Here is a 17,644-nt window from a genome sequence, read left to right as displayed (position 1 = left end):
CAAAAGCCCAAGATGACATCTTTCTATGGTTTGTTTTATCCAACTAGAAATCCAAAAATGCAAAGCAATTCAGTTTCTTACATTGAAGAAGCATGAAAGCAGAAAAAGCTTAGCGTTTTTGCTTTAAAAAATGACTTAAACAATTAATTAATGATCAAAATAGCCAATTAATTTTCTGTTGGTAGACTAATCATTGCAGCTCTATTAATTACCACCAATGACTTTTAAAAAAGCAAATAATTAGTTGTTTCCATTTCCGTTTTAATTATTATTATCATGGTTTAATCAATTAAACTCTTGTAAATGAATACTATTAATTCAAAATGCAAAGACATAAAAACAATGAAACCAAACAGACTTGTTTTACCATGTTATATTTTAATTTCTGCAGAGACAAAAATGACAAGCAATTTATTTACACAAACCTGTACAAAAGCAAATTAAATTATGTAAAATATCTCATAAATAGAAGTGGACTTGCGTTCAATACACTTTGCCATGTTCAGCTAAGCTGCGTGCATAGTGACTCATATTAAACGATGATAAATTTGTTCCTCAAATTCTATATCAACATCCAAGTCGCAGGACAAATAGTAATGGTTAATATTACAAATCTCATTACACACGGTGAAGGCTATACGAATAGAGGAGAGCGTGGAGAACACACACCTCGGGCGGCAAGATGGAAACATGTCGATGGCAGGTACTTCCTGTTTTCTGGTTAAAAAAAAAAAAAGTGTTTTTTTAGCAGCAGTGAAAAAACTCAGTGTATTCAATAGATGCCAATGTATGGCATTTTTTTTCTTTCATGTCTCCTCTTTTTGTCTGGGGTTCACTCTGCAGCGTCTTTGTTCCCATCTGATCTAGAAATTCAATGCATCACCTCACAGTATCATAGCAAACATCATCTTATTTGTAGGAAAGGGTTTCATCACCGACTGATATGCATATACTGTAAACCCGGGCATGAGTGCTGCGCCGCTCGGCACATCCCGAGGTGTGTGTTCTGTCAGCGACTCTCCCCCTGCAGCTTTTTTTCACCCTACTTCCACTCCTCCTAGTAAACCGTCACATTAGCATTTTTATCTCTAGGCTCCCTCAACTCCGAGCAGTCAAATGTCTCCAAGCAATTTTTTTTTCTCCCTTTCCCGCCGCTTCTATCTCTCTATGCTTCTATATTCAGTCCTAGAGCTTGTTTCATGCACAAAGAAGGTTACTTGACCTCTGATGTCATACATGTACATGAGTGAAACACGACAAAAAAATCCATTATATCATTATTATTACTACCAACAAGCAACTTTTTGAATGTACCTGTACTCATTCGGTAATGCACTATGCTAGGAATGGATATTTCAACAAGATCAGTGAACGAGTAGACCTACAGGGCTCACTGACGTTTGACCGGTTGTCCTCCGAGAAGCCTTTTGACATCATGGGATTTCATCTAAGATATGCAAATGTATTATTTTTTCAGTCCGTTCTTAAATGTCACCCCAATTTTGTTATGTATGCACCATTCCGAACCAACATTTAATCATACCAATTGGTATAAAAAGGCACAATTGCATATTTGCATTCACTCTAGTATTTTTTTTTTTTTTTACATTTTTTTTAGTTTTTCAGAAGCACTCTAAATATACAAAGTGGCACCAGATAAAGAAAAAAAAAAGTTAAACACATAGTACATCGTCATGATCATTTCCACGGTTTTTGACTGTTAAAAGTGTGACAAATATGGGATTACAAAGTAAAATACAAGATAAAAAATATAAAACATATGAAAGATTTTGGATTTGTGTGGTGATATATGATCAAAAAATAAAAAGATGTACTAAGTTGTACTACATGTTTCTTTAGGTATAACAAAAGCAAGCAACAAGGTGGATTTCCATGTTTACAGGGATTTTTTTGTACATTTTGTTTTACAGTTTTTTTTTCCTTCTCAGTAAGTGAAGTAAGTTCCCATTAAACGTGCAGTAAAAAGTAAATATTCATGTATACAGTTGATAAGTATAGGAGCACTTTCTTTCGAACAACGAGTAAGTACTTACAGACTATTAGATCGCCGGGATGCGGAAAAAAGCAGCTCCGGTTCAAAAAACCAAAGGGGTTTTGCTAACATACAAAAAAAGTTCCATTGCATCTGATTTTCTTTTGCTTTTATTACACTCGTGAGATTTGCGCCTCAGTTGTAGCTGCGAGAAAAGAAACACCACCGTAGACAGGCAGACATTGTCGTGTGTTTTCTTATCTCAATCCTTCGTGATAAAAATCCTTCATGTGATGTGTTCTTAAAGCCCCAACAAAAAGGTATTTTTGTGTGTTAACGGGGGGAATGCTTCATCTTGTTTACGAAGCTTTGGTTTCACCATTTTTCAGCCTGTAATTTAAAAAAAAAAAAAACTCCCGATATAGTTACAGACGTTGCGTTTTTGATTGTTCTCCATTGAGCTGATTCTTACATTCGTGCTCAAAGATGCCATTATGGAAAGCAACATCTACTAAAAAAAGGACCCCTACAAGGATGTCACCTTGAAGGCTTGAGGAGAAGTGAAAAAGAAGTCGTTGGTCACGTGTACATTATGATATTTATTGCTCAGTCTATCACACAACAAGAAAGGAAAAAAACAGTAAAAAGCTGTCCTTGCAGCTGTTTTCAGGATCAGCTTGGCCATGTTTACGCCCTCCTAAGCCTATTATCGGTGTACATCTACAGTATACACTAAATATAGCCTACACACACACACTATATACTGCATATCGGGGGCCCATACACACATACAATTTCAACTGCACCTCCGTAATTTTAATCTCGGCATGCCACGCTGTGTGCTTACCCAGGATTTTCAGTCCGGCGGTGCCACTTGGCCTCAGTTAAATCTGTGTGTCTGCATATGTGAAATTGCAAAAATCAGGGTATTACAAGTCGATATAAACATCCCACTGAGGTGATTCCGAATATGCACGACACATGCCAGCCGATGCGGCGATAGATCATGGCTCTAGGGTTTTGCATCTTGAGGGTTTGGTCGCGCCAATCAACAAACAAGAGGAAGGTAGCAAGACAAAAGGGCAGGGGATATGAGAGCGGTTAGCGTTGTTGCCGTGGTCCAATGTTTATGTACAATGATGGACTTCTCTCACTGGTAGAATCAGTATGTTCGTCAAACCAGCGTTGTCTGAAACAGTTGCAGCAAAATTCCATTGGCTCCAATGTTCATCCGAGAGTCTCCGTTACAAGAGAGACGAGTGTTTTCTGGGTATTTAAAGCTTCCCGTCCTTTTAAGATTCAAACATGGTAAGTTTTGGTCAGCTGTCAGATTGCAAACAGTCAAGTTTCCATAGATCCATAGCTCAGGGTGCTAGAGACCATAGACATTGTGTCCAATATAATGTTGCAACCACTGAACATCATGGCCGCACTTCGGAAATTAAAAAAAAGGCAAACCAGACATTGAAGTCAAAATAGTCCACATGTACAGCTTCTAGAAAAAACACAAAAAGTCTCTTTTGTACATCTTCAGGGGCGTTCATAGGGGACGCAAAGGGAGAGTAATGCATGCATGTATATGTAAAATGATTATTGTACAGATTGACTGTCAAGCAGCAGATCATGTCCCAAGAGCCCGACTCGCCAGTAAAATATCCCAGCAACGCCCCTCAACAGTTCCTCCTCCTCCTTCTTTCTCCCAGGTCATGGCCGGAGTTAGCACTTTAAAAACTGTGTTTGTATCCACGTTTCATTACGGAGCTGTCATCAAAGTCTTTGGAGAAAGTTAACCTTGCAGAACAAGGGTAAAAGCTTCTAGAGCTGTAACGGTGGTGGGTAAGCAGCTACGCTTAGTGTAATGCCATGTGGTGCGTCTCCTAGCTCACAGGTACACCTCCCGCCGCGTCAGAGTACCGCAGGTTGTGGGCTTGTACTCCCCAGTGGGCGCCAAAGGGATCTCCTCGGTGGGGTGGCCCAGCGTCTCCTCCACGCTTCCCGGCGAGCCGTAGGAAGGCGAACCGAAAGCCTCATAGGAGGAGGAGGAGGAAGCCATCTTCTTGTTGAGCAAGTTGCGGTTGCGGTCGCCCATCATGTGAGCGGCTGTAGGGTCTCCGTTGGCCATGGCGGCCATGGCGAGGGTCTCTTGGCTGCCGGGCTGCTCGGCGCTGCTGCTGCCGCTGCCATTGCCGCTCATGAAAGTGGAAAGCTTTGGTTGTTGGGGGTTGGTGGTTGACTTGGATGGCCGTCGCTCAGGCGACGTGCGCACAGGCATCCAGCAGGAGTCCGAGTGGCCGTACTCGTCACATTCCCGGGTGCACTTGCCAGTCATGGCTACGTCAGGCAAAGGCCGGGAGTCTAGAGGAAGCAGACGGAGAAAAAAGAAGTAAATGATACTGTTTGTCTCACTAAAGTGGGGTATTTAATGATAAACTAACAATTCCTAGCACTTAGTGTTTGGTGTGGTATGTGTCACATGGTTATTATGCCTTCATTAGATGCGTGAATTTGTATTTTTCTCCCTAATCACCGCATCTAAATGTTAATGGAGAAGGTAAAAAAACAATGTCACGATGGTCACCTATTTGTCACAGCCAATGCAAATCAGAATTTTATCACTCGTGAGGAGATTAAGCTTGTGCGGATAAAATTGCATTTTTTTTGTTTTGTTGTTGTTTTTTTTCCATGCAGAAACCACATGACAGAAACGGGAAAACAACGATGAAAACTCCACTGGCTACGACAACAGCCCCAAACTAAAAAACAGTGGCGTGAATCAGAGTTGAAATAATGTCATGCTTCAAAACGTGTTTGTGCTGAGAGGGGAAGGGAGGGAGAGGAAGAAAGGGAGGGGGGCAGCGATGGCGAGAGTAGGGAAGGAGGTCAGTTTGTGTTTTTCAGTCTGATCTAGAGTTCTAAAACACTCTTCAGTCTGTGTGTGTTTGTGAGCACCAACAACACCCTGTTTTCTTATCTGGTGATTGACAGACGGCAATCACATCCTGATCTAAGTAGCTTAATAGCTTTGTGTGGCTAAAGCGCCCTGATATCCTCTTAAATCCACTAATAGGGGTCTTAACCAATTACCTAGCTGGGAGCTGGCCTCAGATTAACTACGTCTACTGTATTATTGTGGAAAGCAAATTATGTTCTTACAATGCTACAGCAGGACAACAGGTTTGACAGACTGTCAATGACTAGTTCAAGAGTTGAAGAGAATTCCCAAATATGCCAAACCAAGGAAGGAGGAAACAGCCCTAAACCAAGTGTTTCGACCATAGTACCAATGTTGGAGGCGTGATTAGTCCTGGGTGTCTGAGGCTTCAGCCCTGAATGTTTTATGAATAGCCCTGGATCTAGATACGGAGGCTACAAATATTTTAAAAAATAAGAATAGGCACAAAATCATTTTGAATAAGCCCCAGATCTAATTATCTGTCATTCCACTCATACTTGTACTTTAATAAATGTAACTAGTTACTCGGCTTGGGTGGTATTACAGTATACCAGGGTATTTAGAAATCCCAAAGGTATGTTTTTCAATACCATCATAAATACAGGCGCTCCTCTTTATATTAAACTCATTGTATATATAGTGCACAGCATGCACCACCATGACGTACATGACTTTTGTATTTGTTTATTATCCTTATTGAGGTGAGATTCCTTTTAAACCCCTCTGGGCTTCTTAATCTCACCTGCACAACCTTGACTTCTTTTTTGTTGTCTTGTTTTGTGCAAATAAATTTTAAGTCTAGCAGAAAGACACCATGACACCTGGTATTGGAGGGAGAAGTTTATTTTTTCAAGAAGATTTATTTTGACCAAACTGGAGCTGATGATTGTAGAAACAATTTACTAACTAGATTTTCTGCGAGTAACAAGATGTTTGTTTTTTTTCGTGTAGAGTTTGAATAGTGTGTTTTATACAGACTTAATGAGGCAGTCAGTCCACTGTTACCGAGAGAAAGCTGAATTCAAAAGGTGTACAGTTGTATTTTTGTGTTTAATAAGTAAAATAGGTGTGAGGATCTTACTTTTGTTAACATTTTGTAGGTTTCTATCGTGTATTTAGTCTCAAAACCTGAAAGTGAGTAACACACTTGCCGCTGGGGAGTGTTAGCACCGCATCCTTAAACCATCAATTATTTTATATCCAAGCCAATTTCCCATTTCATTTTGCATGATTAAAATAAAGATCTACGACTGAAACTGCACTAAACTACTAATGTTCTCCTCATCACAATTCATAAATTATCTGGAAAAAGAAAGAAAAGAAAAAGAAACTTAAATACGATGCTAGAGTGCGTAAAAAAAAAGCATCAAAACAGTTTGTTCATCAAAAAAAACAAAAAAAAAGCTCCCATCTCATCAAATCCTCGAAACGCCCCTGATCAATGTTATAGAGATGTAAGATGTAATTTATTCATGACCTGATGTATGGGAAACCAAAATCAAGCAAAAGCGAGGGTGAGTGCAAACCAAGCCAAGCATGCCTTTGCCCATATTTAAAGAAAAAAAACAAAAACCAAGAGTTTGGACCATGGCTTACTTTTAATGCTCTTTTTCTCCTGTAAAAGAAAAAAATAGAACAGAAATCACTCTTTTGCACTTATGCAATAAAATATTTTATGATATATATATTGTATGGTGAACCTTGAGCAGCATTGGAAACTAAAAGACAACAGTGTTATGCAGAGCAGACACATGGCTGAGGACACAATGCGGCCAAGACAAGGACAGCAAAGGAAGAGGAGACAGGGAGAATGTACTGATTCGAGTGTTTAATCAACAAATGAATCACCCTGAATGCCTTTCAGCAAAACATATTACTTCAAGAGTGCCATTCCTGCGCCAGAAATCCTTTTTCCACTAAATACCTATCAGAATCCATTTTCATGTCACAAATTACCTTCGTAAAGCATCAGCTAATGATTGCCAGTCAATATATAGCTAAAGCCTCGGGGAGCAACTGCCACTTGATGGAAAAATCAAATAAGTTTTTGTCATTAGTGAGCCCAAACAACTGAGCGGCTGTGTTTAATGAAATGTAAATAGTGAAATAAATGAGAAGAAAGGCAACAAAATGCGATGTGAAATGATAAAAAGTGGCGATGGATCATGTCTTCCTCTCCCTCCCTATTCTACAACTTGACAAACACAGCCATCAAAGAGACAAGCGGATCCCAGGTACTGATTGTCTTTCTCATTTACACCTACGATTGAGCCATCAGGCTACCCACAATGCACGGCAGCTCTCATGAGGCCCCGCTTGCGCCCTGCTCCTGAATGCTCATCCAATTGCCTCCTCGCCCCATTCAGACAAATTGGTGGGGGGAAAAAAAAAATCACTAGCTCTTGTGGGGTAAGCAGCCAACCTTCAGCATCACGTCCCCGCCGCCGCCATGCGCAGTGAGCTGTCGAGGTAGTTAGCCGGTGCTCTGTGTGTTGTGCGCGCCGAAAGGAGGCTGATTATTTCCTAGCCATGGTCCATTGACTCTGTGGGGTTGGTAAAAATGAAGACGTTTCCCACTGAGCTAATGAACTGGGCTGCTATATCAAAGCAAGAAATGCTGTGTTTTTTTCTCTTTCTGTCTTCAACAGAGTCACCTCCCCCTGAGGTGGGGCCATCAATATAAGTACTTTAAAACCACTTAAATCCATCTGTCCGTTAGCTGTGGACAAATCAGTACGCAAGTGTCTTCTTCATTCTGGATGAGTACTTTAAAGGGGAATTTTGATATTTTACAACTTGGACTTGGACCCTATTTTACCATGTTTTTGTCTTTGTTGTTTTTGTTTTTGTATTTTTTTAATAGGTTCAGTATTGAGGATGCAGTTTACCCATTGGGGCTTGTTTTTACCATCAATTTACGTCCACTTAAAGTGCTATTTTTTGCCACTGACAGCCTCAGGTTGTTTTTCTAAGTGTCTGAAAACATTATGGACATTAAATTAACATTACTCTTTGTTTAAACAGAGTCTGGTAGGTTTGGTGATAGCAATTTTGGAGCTCACTAAAAGGTCTATCTCTGCAGGGATCCTTGCCATGATGTTGTGCAACAGTTGTTAGAAACATCTGAACCTCTCAGTAGCAATAAGAAGCACTTTTAATGAATGTTATTACAAATTGAGCCTGTCAGTGGCAAAAACGAGCACTACTAGTGGACATGTACAGTATTAAAGGTGTAAATTGCAGTGTTCTACTCAATACTGGACTAATTCAAAAAATGTTGCTCCCATTAGTCACTCAGACACAAAAACATGGAACTAATGCGGCAGAACTTATCCTTTATCCTTTTTGTTTAGGAATAGCTGTAGATAATTCATTCTAATTTCCAATCAACATGTATCAGTTCGTGTTTTATTTTAGCAAAAATAAAAACATTGCTCTTTGGATTCCCTCACAAACCCTTGCTGGCTTATTTGATTCAGATTTTGCTTTAAAATCTAAGAATGTGAGCCATCAGAATAAACGCAATTGCATTTCAATATGGCTGATAGATTTAATTGTAATTGTTTCGAGTATTTCTGTGGAGAAGACACGCAACATTGCTCCCAAACATATCCATGGGCCCTTTCAAGACCCAATTCAGAAATCAGGACGTAGAAAATATCTTCAAAGAAAAGCCCTAAGAGCACATGCAGCACTGTAGCAGGCTTTTGTTACATATTCACAAACATCCCGCAAGCCCACACCATCAACCATAATGTGGCACAATACAAGTGGGTCACTCGGCTGTGTTAAAAAGCCTCGCTGCAACACTGAGAGCCCAGCAAGAAGGAGGCCCTCCATACCAGGTTACGTCCCCGGGGCTCAGGCCTTGTTGTTTTGGGAGCCAGAAAACCGGTGGCATAGCGCGGCCAATGCTCATAATGGCCCATAACGCCATTAGACATCTTTTAAATTCGCTCAAAAGAGGCTTCTGGAAGAGCGAGAGAGGTGGCAATGGTGGATCAGGGAGTGATTGGCAGATGAGTTAGGGGGACGACGGGCAGAGCGGAGCGAGCGGCAGCTTTCCCTGAGATGTAATTCCATATGGACAAAAGTCACGCGCCGCTGAAGTGATGATTACCCAGCGAGACGCCACTGTAGAGCTGAGTTCTGAAATATTTGTGCCTTATGCTATGTCTATATTGAAGACTTTTTGTCTTTTTTGGTCATTTTGTTTGTCTTTGAGGTCATTTTGTCTCTCTTTTGGTAGTTTGTGTCTCATTGTAATCATTTTGTGTGTCCTTGTCAGTTTGTTTCTCCTTGTGGCCATATTGTGTCTCTTTGTGGTAATTTTGTGTCTCCTTGTGGTCATTTTGTGTCTCTTTGTGATCTCTGAGGTAATTGTGTGACTTTTTTGGTCAGTTTGCGTCTCTTTGTAGTCATTTTGTGTCTCTTAGATGATATTTTGTGTCTTTTTTTGTTGCTTTGTCTCTCGTTGTCATTTTGTGTATCCTTGTGTTTATTTTGTGTCCCTCTGACATCATTGTGTTTCTTTTTTGGTCACTTTGTGGCTGTTTTGTGTGTGTTTGAGGTCATTTTGAGACTCTTTGATGAGCAGCAGCTTTCCCTGAGATGTAATTCCATATGTACAAAATTCGCACATTGCCGAAGTGATGATTACCCGGCAAGACGCCGCAGTAGAGCCGCGCTCCGAGATATTTGTGCTTCACACTGTGTCTATAGCGAAGACTTTGTGCAAGAAAGCAGCCTGAAAGTGGGCCAGTGGCTGCACTGGTTGAGCTGCGGCTTTTCTTAGCAGGCTTTAGTCAGCCACCCTATCAGCTGACTAGCTTACACTCTGGGATATTTCAAAGAACCTCCACTGCCGGGGTACAGTAGCAATTTGATGCGGCGTCTTTAGCGCTCGCTAAGATGTTGCAGTGGTAAGGGGGGAGAAAAAAAATGGAGGCTTAGACTGTCATCGCTTCTGGCCATACGCACACTAATGTCTGTTGCGTGGGCATTTCTGGGCACTTAAAGTTTAGTGTGTTTGTTTGTGTCATAGTACTGTACACTGTGTTTTCCCTGTAGCATGTCAGCAAGTCCACATGCCAGTCCGCATTCGTCCGCGTCACCAGCGCTTTTTGAGCATCCCCTGCACCATCACTTCCTCCTCTCTATATTTCGCTGAAGCTCCACAACCTTTTGGCCTGTCTTTTTCCGGCCGGCAGATTCAACCCAAACAGCTGAGGTACTGCGAGGAAAAAAAAGAGACTGGGAGGGAAAAGGAGACAAAACAGAGGTGATGTGCCTGCGTGCATTTTTTTGTCTGCGCTGTGTCTTTGACAGACATTGCAGCTGGCTGGACAGCAGATAGGGATCAGAGCAGGAAGGGAGGAGGAGGGCATGTGGAGGAGGACGAAGACAGGGGTGATGTAAAGAGAATAAAGGAGAGAGAGAGAGAAGGAGGGAGAGTGTGTGCTGAGTATAGCAGGGTCAGGGCCTGGGAGAAGGGAAACAGCAGATTGAGTGGAGAAGACAGCATGGCTGCCTCTGGGCCGTCACAGGCCAAACACACTGCCAAAGAGAGCAGTGGAGAGGAGAGGAGAGTCGGGGAGACAGGAGGAGAGGAGAACGAATTGAGGACATTAGCAAAGACAGGAGGAGAGGACAGCAGAAGAGCACAGGAGTGATGATAACTTTGAGAACAGTAGATGTAGTGTGCGAGAAAAAATAACTCCTGGTAGCATGTGATCTCACACGTTAACTCATCAATGCAAAGACCTCGATTTAGCCTTCAAATTATCTCGAACAAAGAGGTCCAGTGTGCAGGTAGACGGCAGATGACACTCTCCTCTCCATTAACTCTATCTAATATACTTCAGCATGGACGGATGATTATGAGACAACGGGGACCCGGGCACAGACATGCAAAAATCCCCACCACCTTTCCAATACAAAAGCAAGAAAAAGAGACTTAATAGTTTTTCTTGTCTTTGAAGTCATGGTGCGTCTTTTTGTGTTCTTTTTTTGTCTTATCTTTGCACATTATGTGTTGTAGCCACTTTGTGTGTTATTGATGTTATTTTGTGTCTCTTTGTGGTTATTTTGTGGTCTTCTTGAAGTAAATTTACATCTTTTCTCATTTTGTGTCTATTTTGTTCTTTGTATGTATCATTGGAGGTCATTTCTTGTCTCTTTGTAGTCTGTCTTTGTCTCTGATGTTTTGGGGCATTGTTTTCCCCATTTTGTGTCTTTTTGTGGTTTATATTTTTCTCTTTAAGGGTTATTTTTGTCTCTTTGTGGCATTTTTTGTCTCAGTATAGTCATTTTTTTCATCTTTTTTAGGTCATTTTGTGGCTCTTTGGGGTCATTTTGTGTCTCTCTGTGGTTGTTTTGCACCTTTTTGTAGTAATTTTGTGTCTCTTTGCAGTCCTTCTACGTCTCTTTCAGTCTTTTTGAGTCCCTTCCTTGTCAGTATGTCTTAACTTCAGTGACATTTTTGCCAGTAAAGCTCAGGAGGGGCCTTGACTATTTGCACCACCTGTGCCCGTTTTGTCCGCTCAGCAATCCATCCTTGTATTTCCATCACATTCCCTAGATTAAGAAAACTAAAAATCACTTTAACCTCCAAATGTCATTTACACACGTCCACATGGTTTCAATTTTGAAGGCAAAATTGAACATCTTCTAAATCAAGATGAGGAAAAAGAAAGTTTTCAGGGCAAGAAAAAAGGCGCGAGAGGGCGCCTGTGTGAGAACAGTGAGTCTGCCTTGGAAATGGGCTTGTGATTGCCTCGCGCCCCTCATCAAAGGCCTCCCTGTACGGACAGATCTATTTCACACGGCGGAGCAATCAGCGCGAAGATGACAGTGTACATTGCTGGGTGTCATACAGATTACTCAGTGCGGGGCTGAGGGAGGGAAAATGAAATATTTATCCTGAAAAACCAGCTGTTGGAAATACTCGTGACAAAATAGAAGAGGAGAAAGAAAAGGAGACAAATGGAAAGTGATACCAGGAGACAGCAGAAAGAAAGAGAGACAGAGATAGGAATGAAACTCAAAACAACACCAAAGGAAGCCGCAGTTTCTCTGCAGTCATCTTTCTTGTTTCTCCCCTTCTACTCTTTCTCGCCTCTAATAGGGTCCCATTTAATTAGGTGAAACTTGCCGACTAATTATGGTGTGAGAGCTAGTCTCACTGTGTTTGGCTGCCTCGCTTTGCAGGGCCCCCGTGGCATCGCCTCGCAGCTGAGAGGTCCTCAGCATCAAAGACAGACGGGCGCACTCGGTGCCGCTGAATACACACGACTAAAGGTGGCTGTGGGGAATGAAAGGAAGGAAACGGAGGAGAAGGAGAGGCCTAAGAGGAGAAAATAAGGTGAGAGAGGAAATGTAGGAGCGTCGAGAAAAAGAATAGGTGCTAAATTATTAACGGCGTGACGGCGAGTTCAGACAGAACAATATCCACAGGAGAAAGCGATATTTGTCTTTCTCTTGCTGAGATGTTTGCCAGACAATTAAGAAGGGATAGATGGAGGAAGATACGCAGTGGTGCAAGGGAAAATGAGAACAAAAGGGGGAGTCCTGGGGAGCGATGACCTTTGAAAGCGCAAGTCATGGCGCGCACCGCCAGCGACGACATTAATTGATTGCATTAACGTCAACGGAGGAGATTTCTTCTGTGGCACAGCAAGTTTAATCCAAACCTAAAATGTGTAACCCCCATTAGTTCAGATAAGATCCTGTTAGCAGGGGGCCAATTTGATCGAAGTAGCAGGAAATAACATATTTTTTTGTGTCTTTTAATTATTGTTCTTTATATAAGACATGATTATTAATCCTTAAAGGTGACCTAGGATGTTCATTTTTAGGTTATTACTTGTATTTTGGGTTCCTACTAGAGCATGGTCTATTGCTTTAATGTTAAAAAACACTTTGTTTTCCTCATACTGTCTGTGCTGGAACATCCTCTGTCTGAAACACTCAATTGTAGAGCCTGTCTCTTTGAGTCACCCTCCCAAAAAATCCCAGTCTGCTGTGAATGGTCAGCGTTTCATGTGTCTGCATCTCAGCAACTCTGCACCATCATTGCGGCTTTAGGAAATTACTGTAATGACATATAGCGGGGAGTAATTAACAAAATCTGCAGCTAAGATTACAAGTTTCCTTGGCATTTGCATGTGGCTACATGTAGCTGTGTACTTGAAGCTCATGAAGGACTTTAACAGAACATAGTGTCAGTGTCTAGCTTCAAAAATCACCAATAAAAGCTTCTAAACTAAAATCTTCACAACTGGACTATTCCAGCTGGAATATGATCTGAAATCTCAGAGAAGTTAACAACATCAGCATCCATGATTGCATGTTTTACTGACTTTAGCATGTAGCTACAGGTAGCAGTGGACTTGCAGCTGAAATTGGCAACACTTTCTACCATGAAATATCATGAATACATGCTTCGAAACAAAAATCTTAACAACTTAACATGTTTCAGCAGGAATATGATCAGAAATGTAGGAGAAATTAACAGCACTGGAAACTAAGATTACATGTTTCCCTAATGTTAGCATGTAGCTACATGTAGCAGTGAACCTACAGCCAAGAAATGACTAAAGCAAAGTAGAGCAGCACTCTCTATCATAGCAAATACCTACTTAAAGGTTCTGAAATAAAATCTACACAACTGTACATGCTGGATTATGCAACAAAATCGTGGGAGAACTTAACAACATTGGCAACCACGATTACATGTTTACCTGATGTTAGCATGTAGCTACATCTAGCAGTGAACTTGTAGGGGAACAATGACTGTAACAGCTAAAAGTGACACTTTTACCAAGAAAAATCAGCAATAAAAACTTAAACCAAAACCTCCACAATAAAACATGTTCCAGCAGGAGTCTGATGCAAAATTAGGAGGAAATTAACATCATCTGCAACCAAGATCACGTTTCTCTCGTGATAACATGTAGCCTCATCTAAAATTGTATGTTATGTAAACACTTGCAGTAGTGCGACTGGAGCAGATGACCATATAAAGAAATCTGATTGGAAAAACCTTTCATTTAGAATGATCCGAAGACTGAGGTTTTTGCTCACAAGGATTACTTTTACACACATTTACCTCGTTATTTGAATATTTGGACACTTTTGATATGAACATCCGACGTAGTAGCATACGACAGAAAATAACGAAAAGCATAGTAGCTCTTCTTTACTGTTTCATACTAATAACACCCTGCATTTTCAACATCTTTCCATATAACCTTTTTCTGGCTCCGGCAGTGCTGCTTATAGGCCAGCTGGAGGAATGCTGTTGAAAGTGGCAGCAGGTGATCTATTCTCTGCCTTCTGAGTGCCTTCAAGTATTTACTGCCTGGCAAGGGCAACTAAGGGAAAAATCTTGAACCCCCCCCGCTGCCGCCATGCCTCGAGAGGTGCAGGACAGGCACGTAGAAAAACAGAAAACAGAGACGAGAGGGAGAGTGAGTGAGTGAGTGAGTGAGTGAGGGGAAAGATACAGAGCCCTGATCGAGTTTTGTAATGAGCTGTCACCTCCTTTTGCCTCGCCTTTCGAGATGCCCAACCCCTGCCAGGAACAAAGACTCAGCATAAAACATCCACATGAGGCCATCGAGCACTTATAGGAGAATCTTCCTACACTCTTAGAGAAAAAAGTGCTAACTAGAGCATATAGAGTTCTTTAGCTTGTTCTTGTAGGATACCTTTTTTGGTTCTTCCTAGAACCTTTTATTGATCTACCACTAGGAGCTGCTTTAGAGGCAGCTTCCAAGAACCCAGCATAAAGAAATCATCTGTGAAAGGTTCCAGGTTCCTCTCTGGGTGGTTCTGTCCAGAACCCTTCCTATTTTGAAAGGTGCTAACAAGAACCAGTCCAAGAAGTTTTACCAAGAACGCTCTAGTACCCCAGAGGTTTTGTCTAAAACCCACCCTGGGGACTCTATTGAGAACCCTTTCATATTGTAAAGATTTCATTTAGAACCCATTTATGGGGTTCTTCTGAAACCCTTTACTACTCCAAGGGTTTCATCTAGAACCTATCCAGGGGATTCTATCAAAAACTCTTTAATGTTTCAAGGACTTCCACTAGAATCCACCTAGGGGGTTCTATTGTGAAGCCTTAAATATTCCAAGGGTTTCATTTACAACCCACACAGGGGGTTCCATTGAGAACCCTTTTGTATTCCAAGGATTTCATCTAGATTCATCTAGATCTAGGTTCAAAAAATAGTAATGACGATATAATAGCAAATGGTTCAGAGGCCCTTCAGGATGAACCATGTTGGAACCTCTATTTCTAAGAGTGTGGGCTATATGTAGGTAGATCATGACATCACTTCCCTTTTATTCTCCCCCTTTCAGCTGCCGCCTTCACTGTCACCAGCAGCACAATAACGCTGCAGGTCGGCATTATGGGTATGATATGGCTGCATTTCTCTTCCAGCAGGGTCAATACTCTTTCTGCAATAATGAATGTACTGCGGCTTGCTCCTGAGGTAATTAATTGAGGGGAGATTAACTAGCATAATTTCATTCTGGTGACGATCTCTCAGCAAATTATCAAATGCGGCTTGCACTCTCTCTCCCCTCTGCACACATGCTCTCTCTCCGGGTCTCAACCTCTCTCTGCCCATTTGAACAGTCAGCACTCAAGCCTGAGAGCCCATAAATAAAGTGTCCCTGCATGTCATGCTCCCTCATTCATCTTGCATGCATATGAACGCGCACACATGCATGTGCAGAGCGAAGCTTGGCTGTCGCTGGAAGCATATTTTCTCTCTCGCAGGTGCACAAAAGAAATGTAAACACCCCATACTGTGTCCTTAGATCACTGCTGACCCCTAACATCATCTATAAGCAGAGCAACAACAGGATGATGTGGAGAGGAGAGAAGCAGCAGCCCCTTTTTACACAGAGATTGCACTACAGGGCCACTACTTTTATCAACAACGGCTTTATTGCGCTCCACTGTGTGATTTTAGATAGTATGCCGACATCACAGAAGAAAAAAAAGGCGTGACAGGCATGATGTTAAACACAACAGTGTCAGCCACTAGTGTGACATACAGCTAATATACACATCGGCAGTGCTTCAAAAACAACAGTGGAATGAACATGGCAGTAGAGTGCTGCAGGAATTAGTCCTAAAATCAGCCTACAGAAAAACGTCATCCCTGGGCTGGTACTCTGCTTGGAGGGTAAGGAACTCCGAAATCTCTTTCTTTTTTTTCCCTGATTTGCTGACATTTAGTACCACTATCCTTCATCCAACGTCATTGTCTTGTGCCAGCTTAATTTCTTTTAAAAACATGGGAAAGAGGGCAATGAGCAACTTGGCTAGAAAGAAATTGCAAGAAATTAGTAGATTTAGAAAGTTATTGTTAAAAAATAAATAAAAAGAAATTTGAGGGTTTTTTTACATTGATTTACAATAATTTCTTAAGCACTTATTTCAATTTCCTTTTTTTTTTTTTGCTTCTCAACTTTCTTATTGCCTTCTTTCTATGTTTTTCAAAGACATCAAGCCAATTGGCTCAAGTTTCAAAGGCTGAAACCCAATGTGGTAGGTCGCCCATTAACATCTCATCGTCGAAACGTAAAACCCATGATCCCGCGCTGCCGGCTGTCCTGTTCATAGAAAAAATACTTTTCTGCACTGTTGCTACTTCCTGAGCCAAGAGACAACTCTGCAATCGCACCACAGAACCACGTGTCATGCCTGCCTTGAACAGGCAGTGTAAAAGGGGCTAGACTGAGTCATTCATTTTGCCAATAATGGCTCCCTGCCACACACAAAACTACTCAAAAACACCTCCAAAATCCACACACGTCTTAAAAAGAAAGGGATTTTCTCATCACGGCTTTCATATTATCCTTTAACACTTATAATCACCTTTAGCGGCTCACATCTTTGTACATGTAATTCATTCATGCTCAAAAAAAATACCCAATTACAGTGTAAAATAAAGTACTGTGTCACCCCCTTTCTCTCTTTCTGTGTGCTGTTTGCTTCAGCACGGCACTCTGAGCTTCTACAAAACACTCTGGAAAACCCGTGCGGATTAGCATTAGCCGCTGTGCTATGGTGCACACATGCAACACTGCTAGCAGCCGATAAAACAATATGGCATTCTCGGGGCTCGTTTTCACACCACACAGACACTGTGGCAAACCTTACAGTAGCCATGCATTGTGTGTGTGTGTGTGTGTGTGTGTGTGTGTGTGTGTGTGTGTGTGTGTGCGTGTGCATTTGTGTGTGTGGATGCTCGGCATTCCCAGGCATGGACAAAAAAAGACAAGCACACAGCATTATTTGATAAGACAAGCACAGATTCAGGATGAAGAGGTGGTGGATGTGTAGAAAATGGTAGGGCTTTTACTGAGCTACTGTGTGAGCGAGGGGTTAAATCAGTTAAAAATGTGTTTTTTTTTTATTGTTTATTATTCCTCTAAATTCTTCTTCTCTCTCACACATACACACCATCCCCCCGTCTCTCTCTCCAGTCTTTAGAAAAAGAAGTGTCATTGCTTCTCCTCCACTGTTACTCTTATCGCACACTCGCAGGCGCACTCACACAATAGCCTGTTTTACACCATTAAATGGTTATTTGTCAAAATACAATTTCGATTAAATCCCCAACTAAAATAAAAAAAAAAACAGAGGGAAAAGTGTGTGATTTCTGCTTTTTACC

The 17,644-nt window shown here is 41.5% G+C and overlaps 1 protein-coding gene across 6 annotated transcripts in view; it reads right to left on the bottom strand.

Moving 5' to 3' along the window:
- Nucleotides 1-358: 358 nt before the first annotated feature.
- The window catches only part of pcdh7b (protocadherin 7b), a 158,519-nt gene continuing 141,233 nt past the window's right edge, over nt 359-17,644 (bottom strand). For 2 of the 6 annotated variants that reach the window (XM_042512090.2, XM_088073737.1), the window contains exons 3-4: nt 6,543-6,561; nt 4,210-4,348 (exon numbers count right to left, since the gene is read on the bottom strand). In XM_042512090.2, coding sequence (XP_042368024.1) covers nt 6,545-6,561 — 17 coding nt within the window. In that variant the 3' untranslated portion in view covers nt 4,210-4,348; nt 6,543-6,544. Of the gene's footprint in view, nt 4,349-6,542; nt 6,562-17,644 lie in introns of all 6 variants that reach the window. The other 4 variants (XM_042512087.2, XM_042512088.2, XM_042512089.2 and 1 more) reach the window with 3 other exon arrangements.

Source organism: Plectropomus leopardus, chromosome 23 (genome assembly GCF_026936395.1).
Source record: "Plectropomus leopardus strain MGB_pleo_1.0 chromosome 23, ASM2693639v1, whole genome shotgun sequence".
NCBI classification, from domain to species: Eukaryota; Metazoa; Chordata; class Actinopteri; order Perciformes; family Serranidae; genus Plectropomus; species Plectropomus leopardus.
This window is presented reverse-complemented; position numbering and strand designations above follow the sequence as displayed.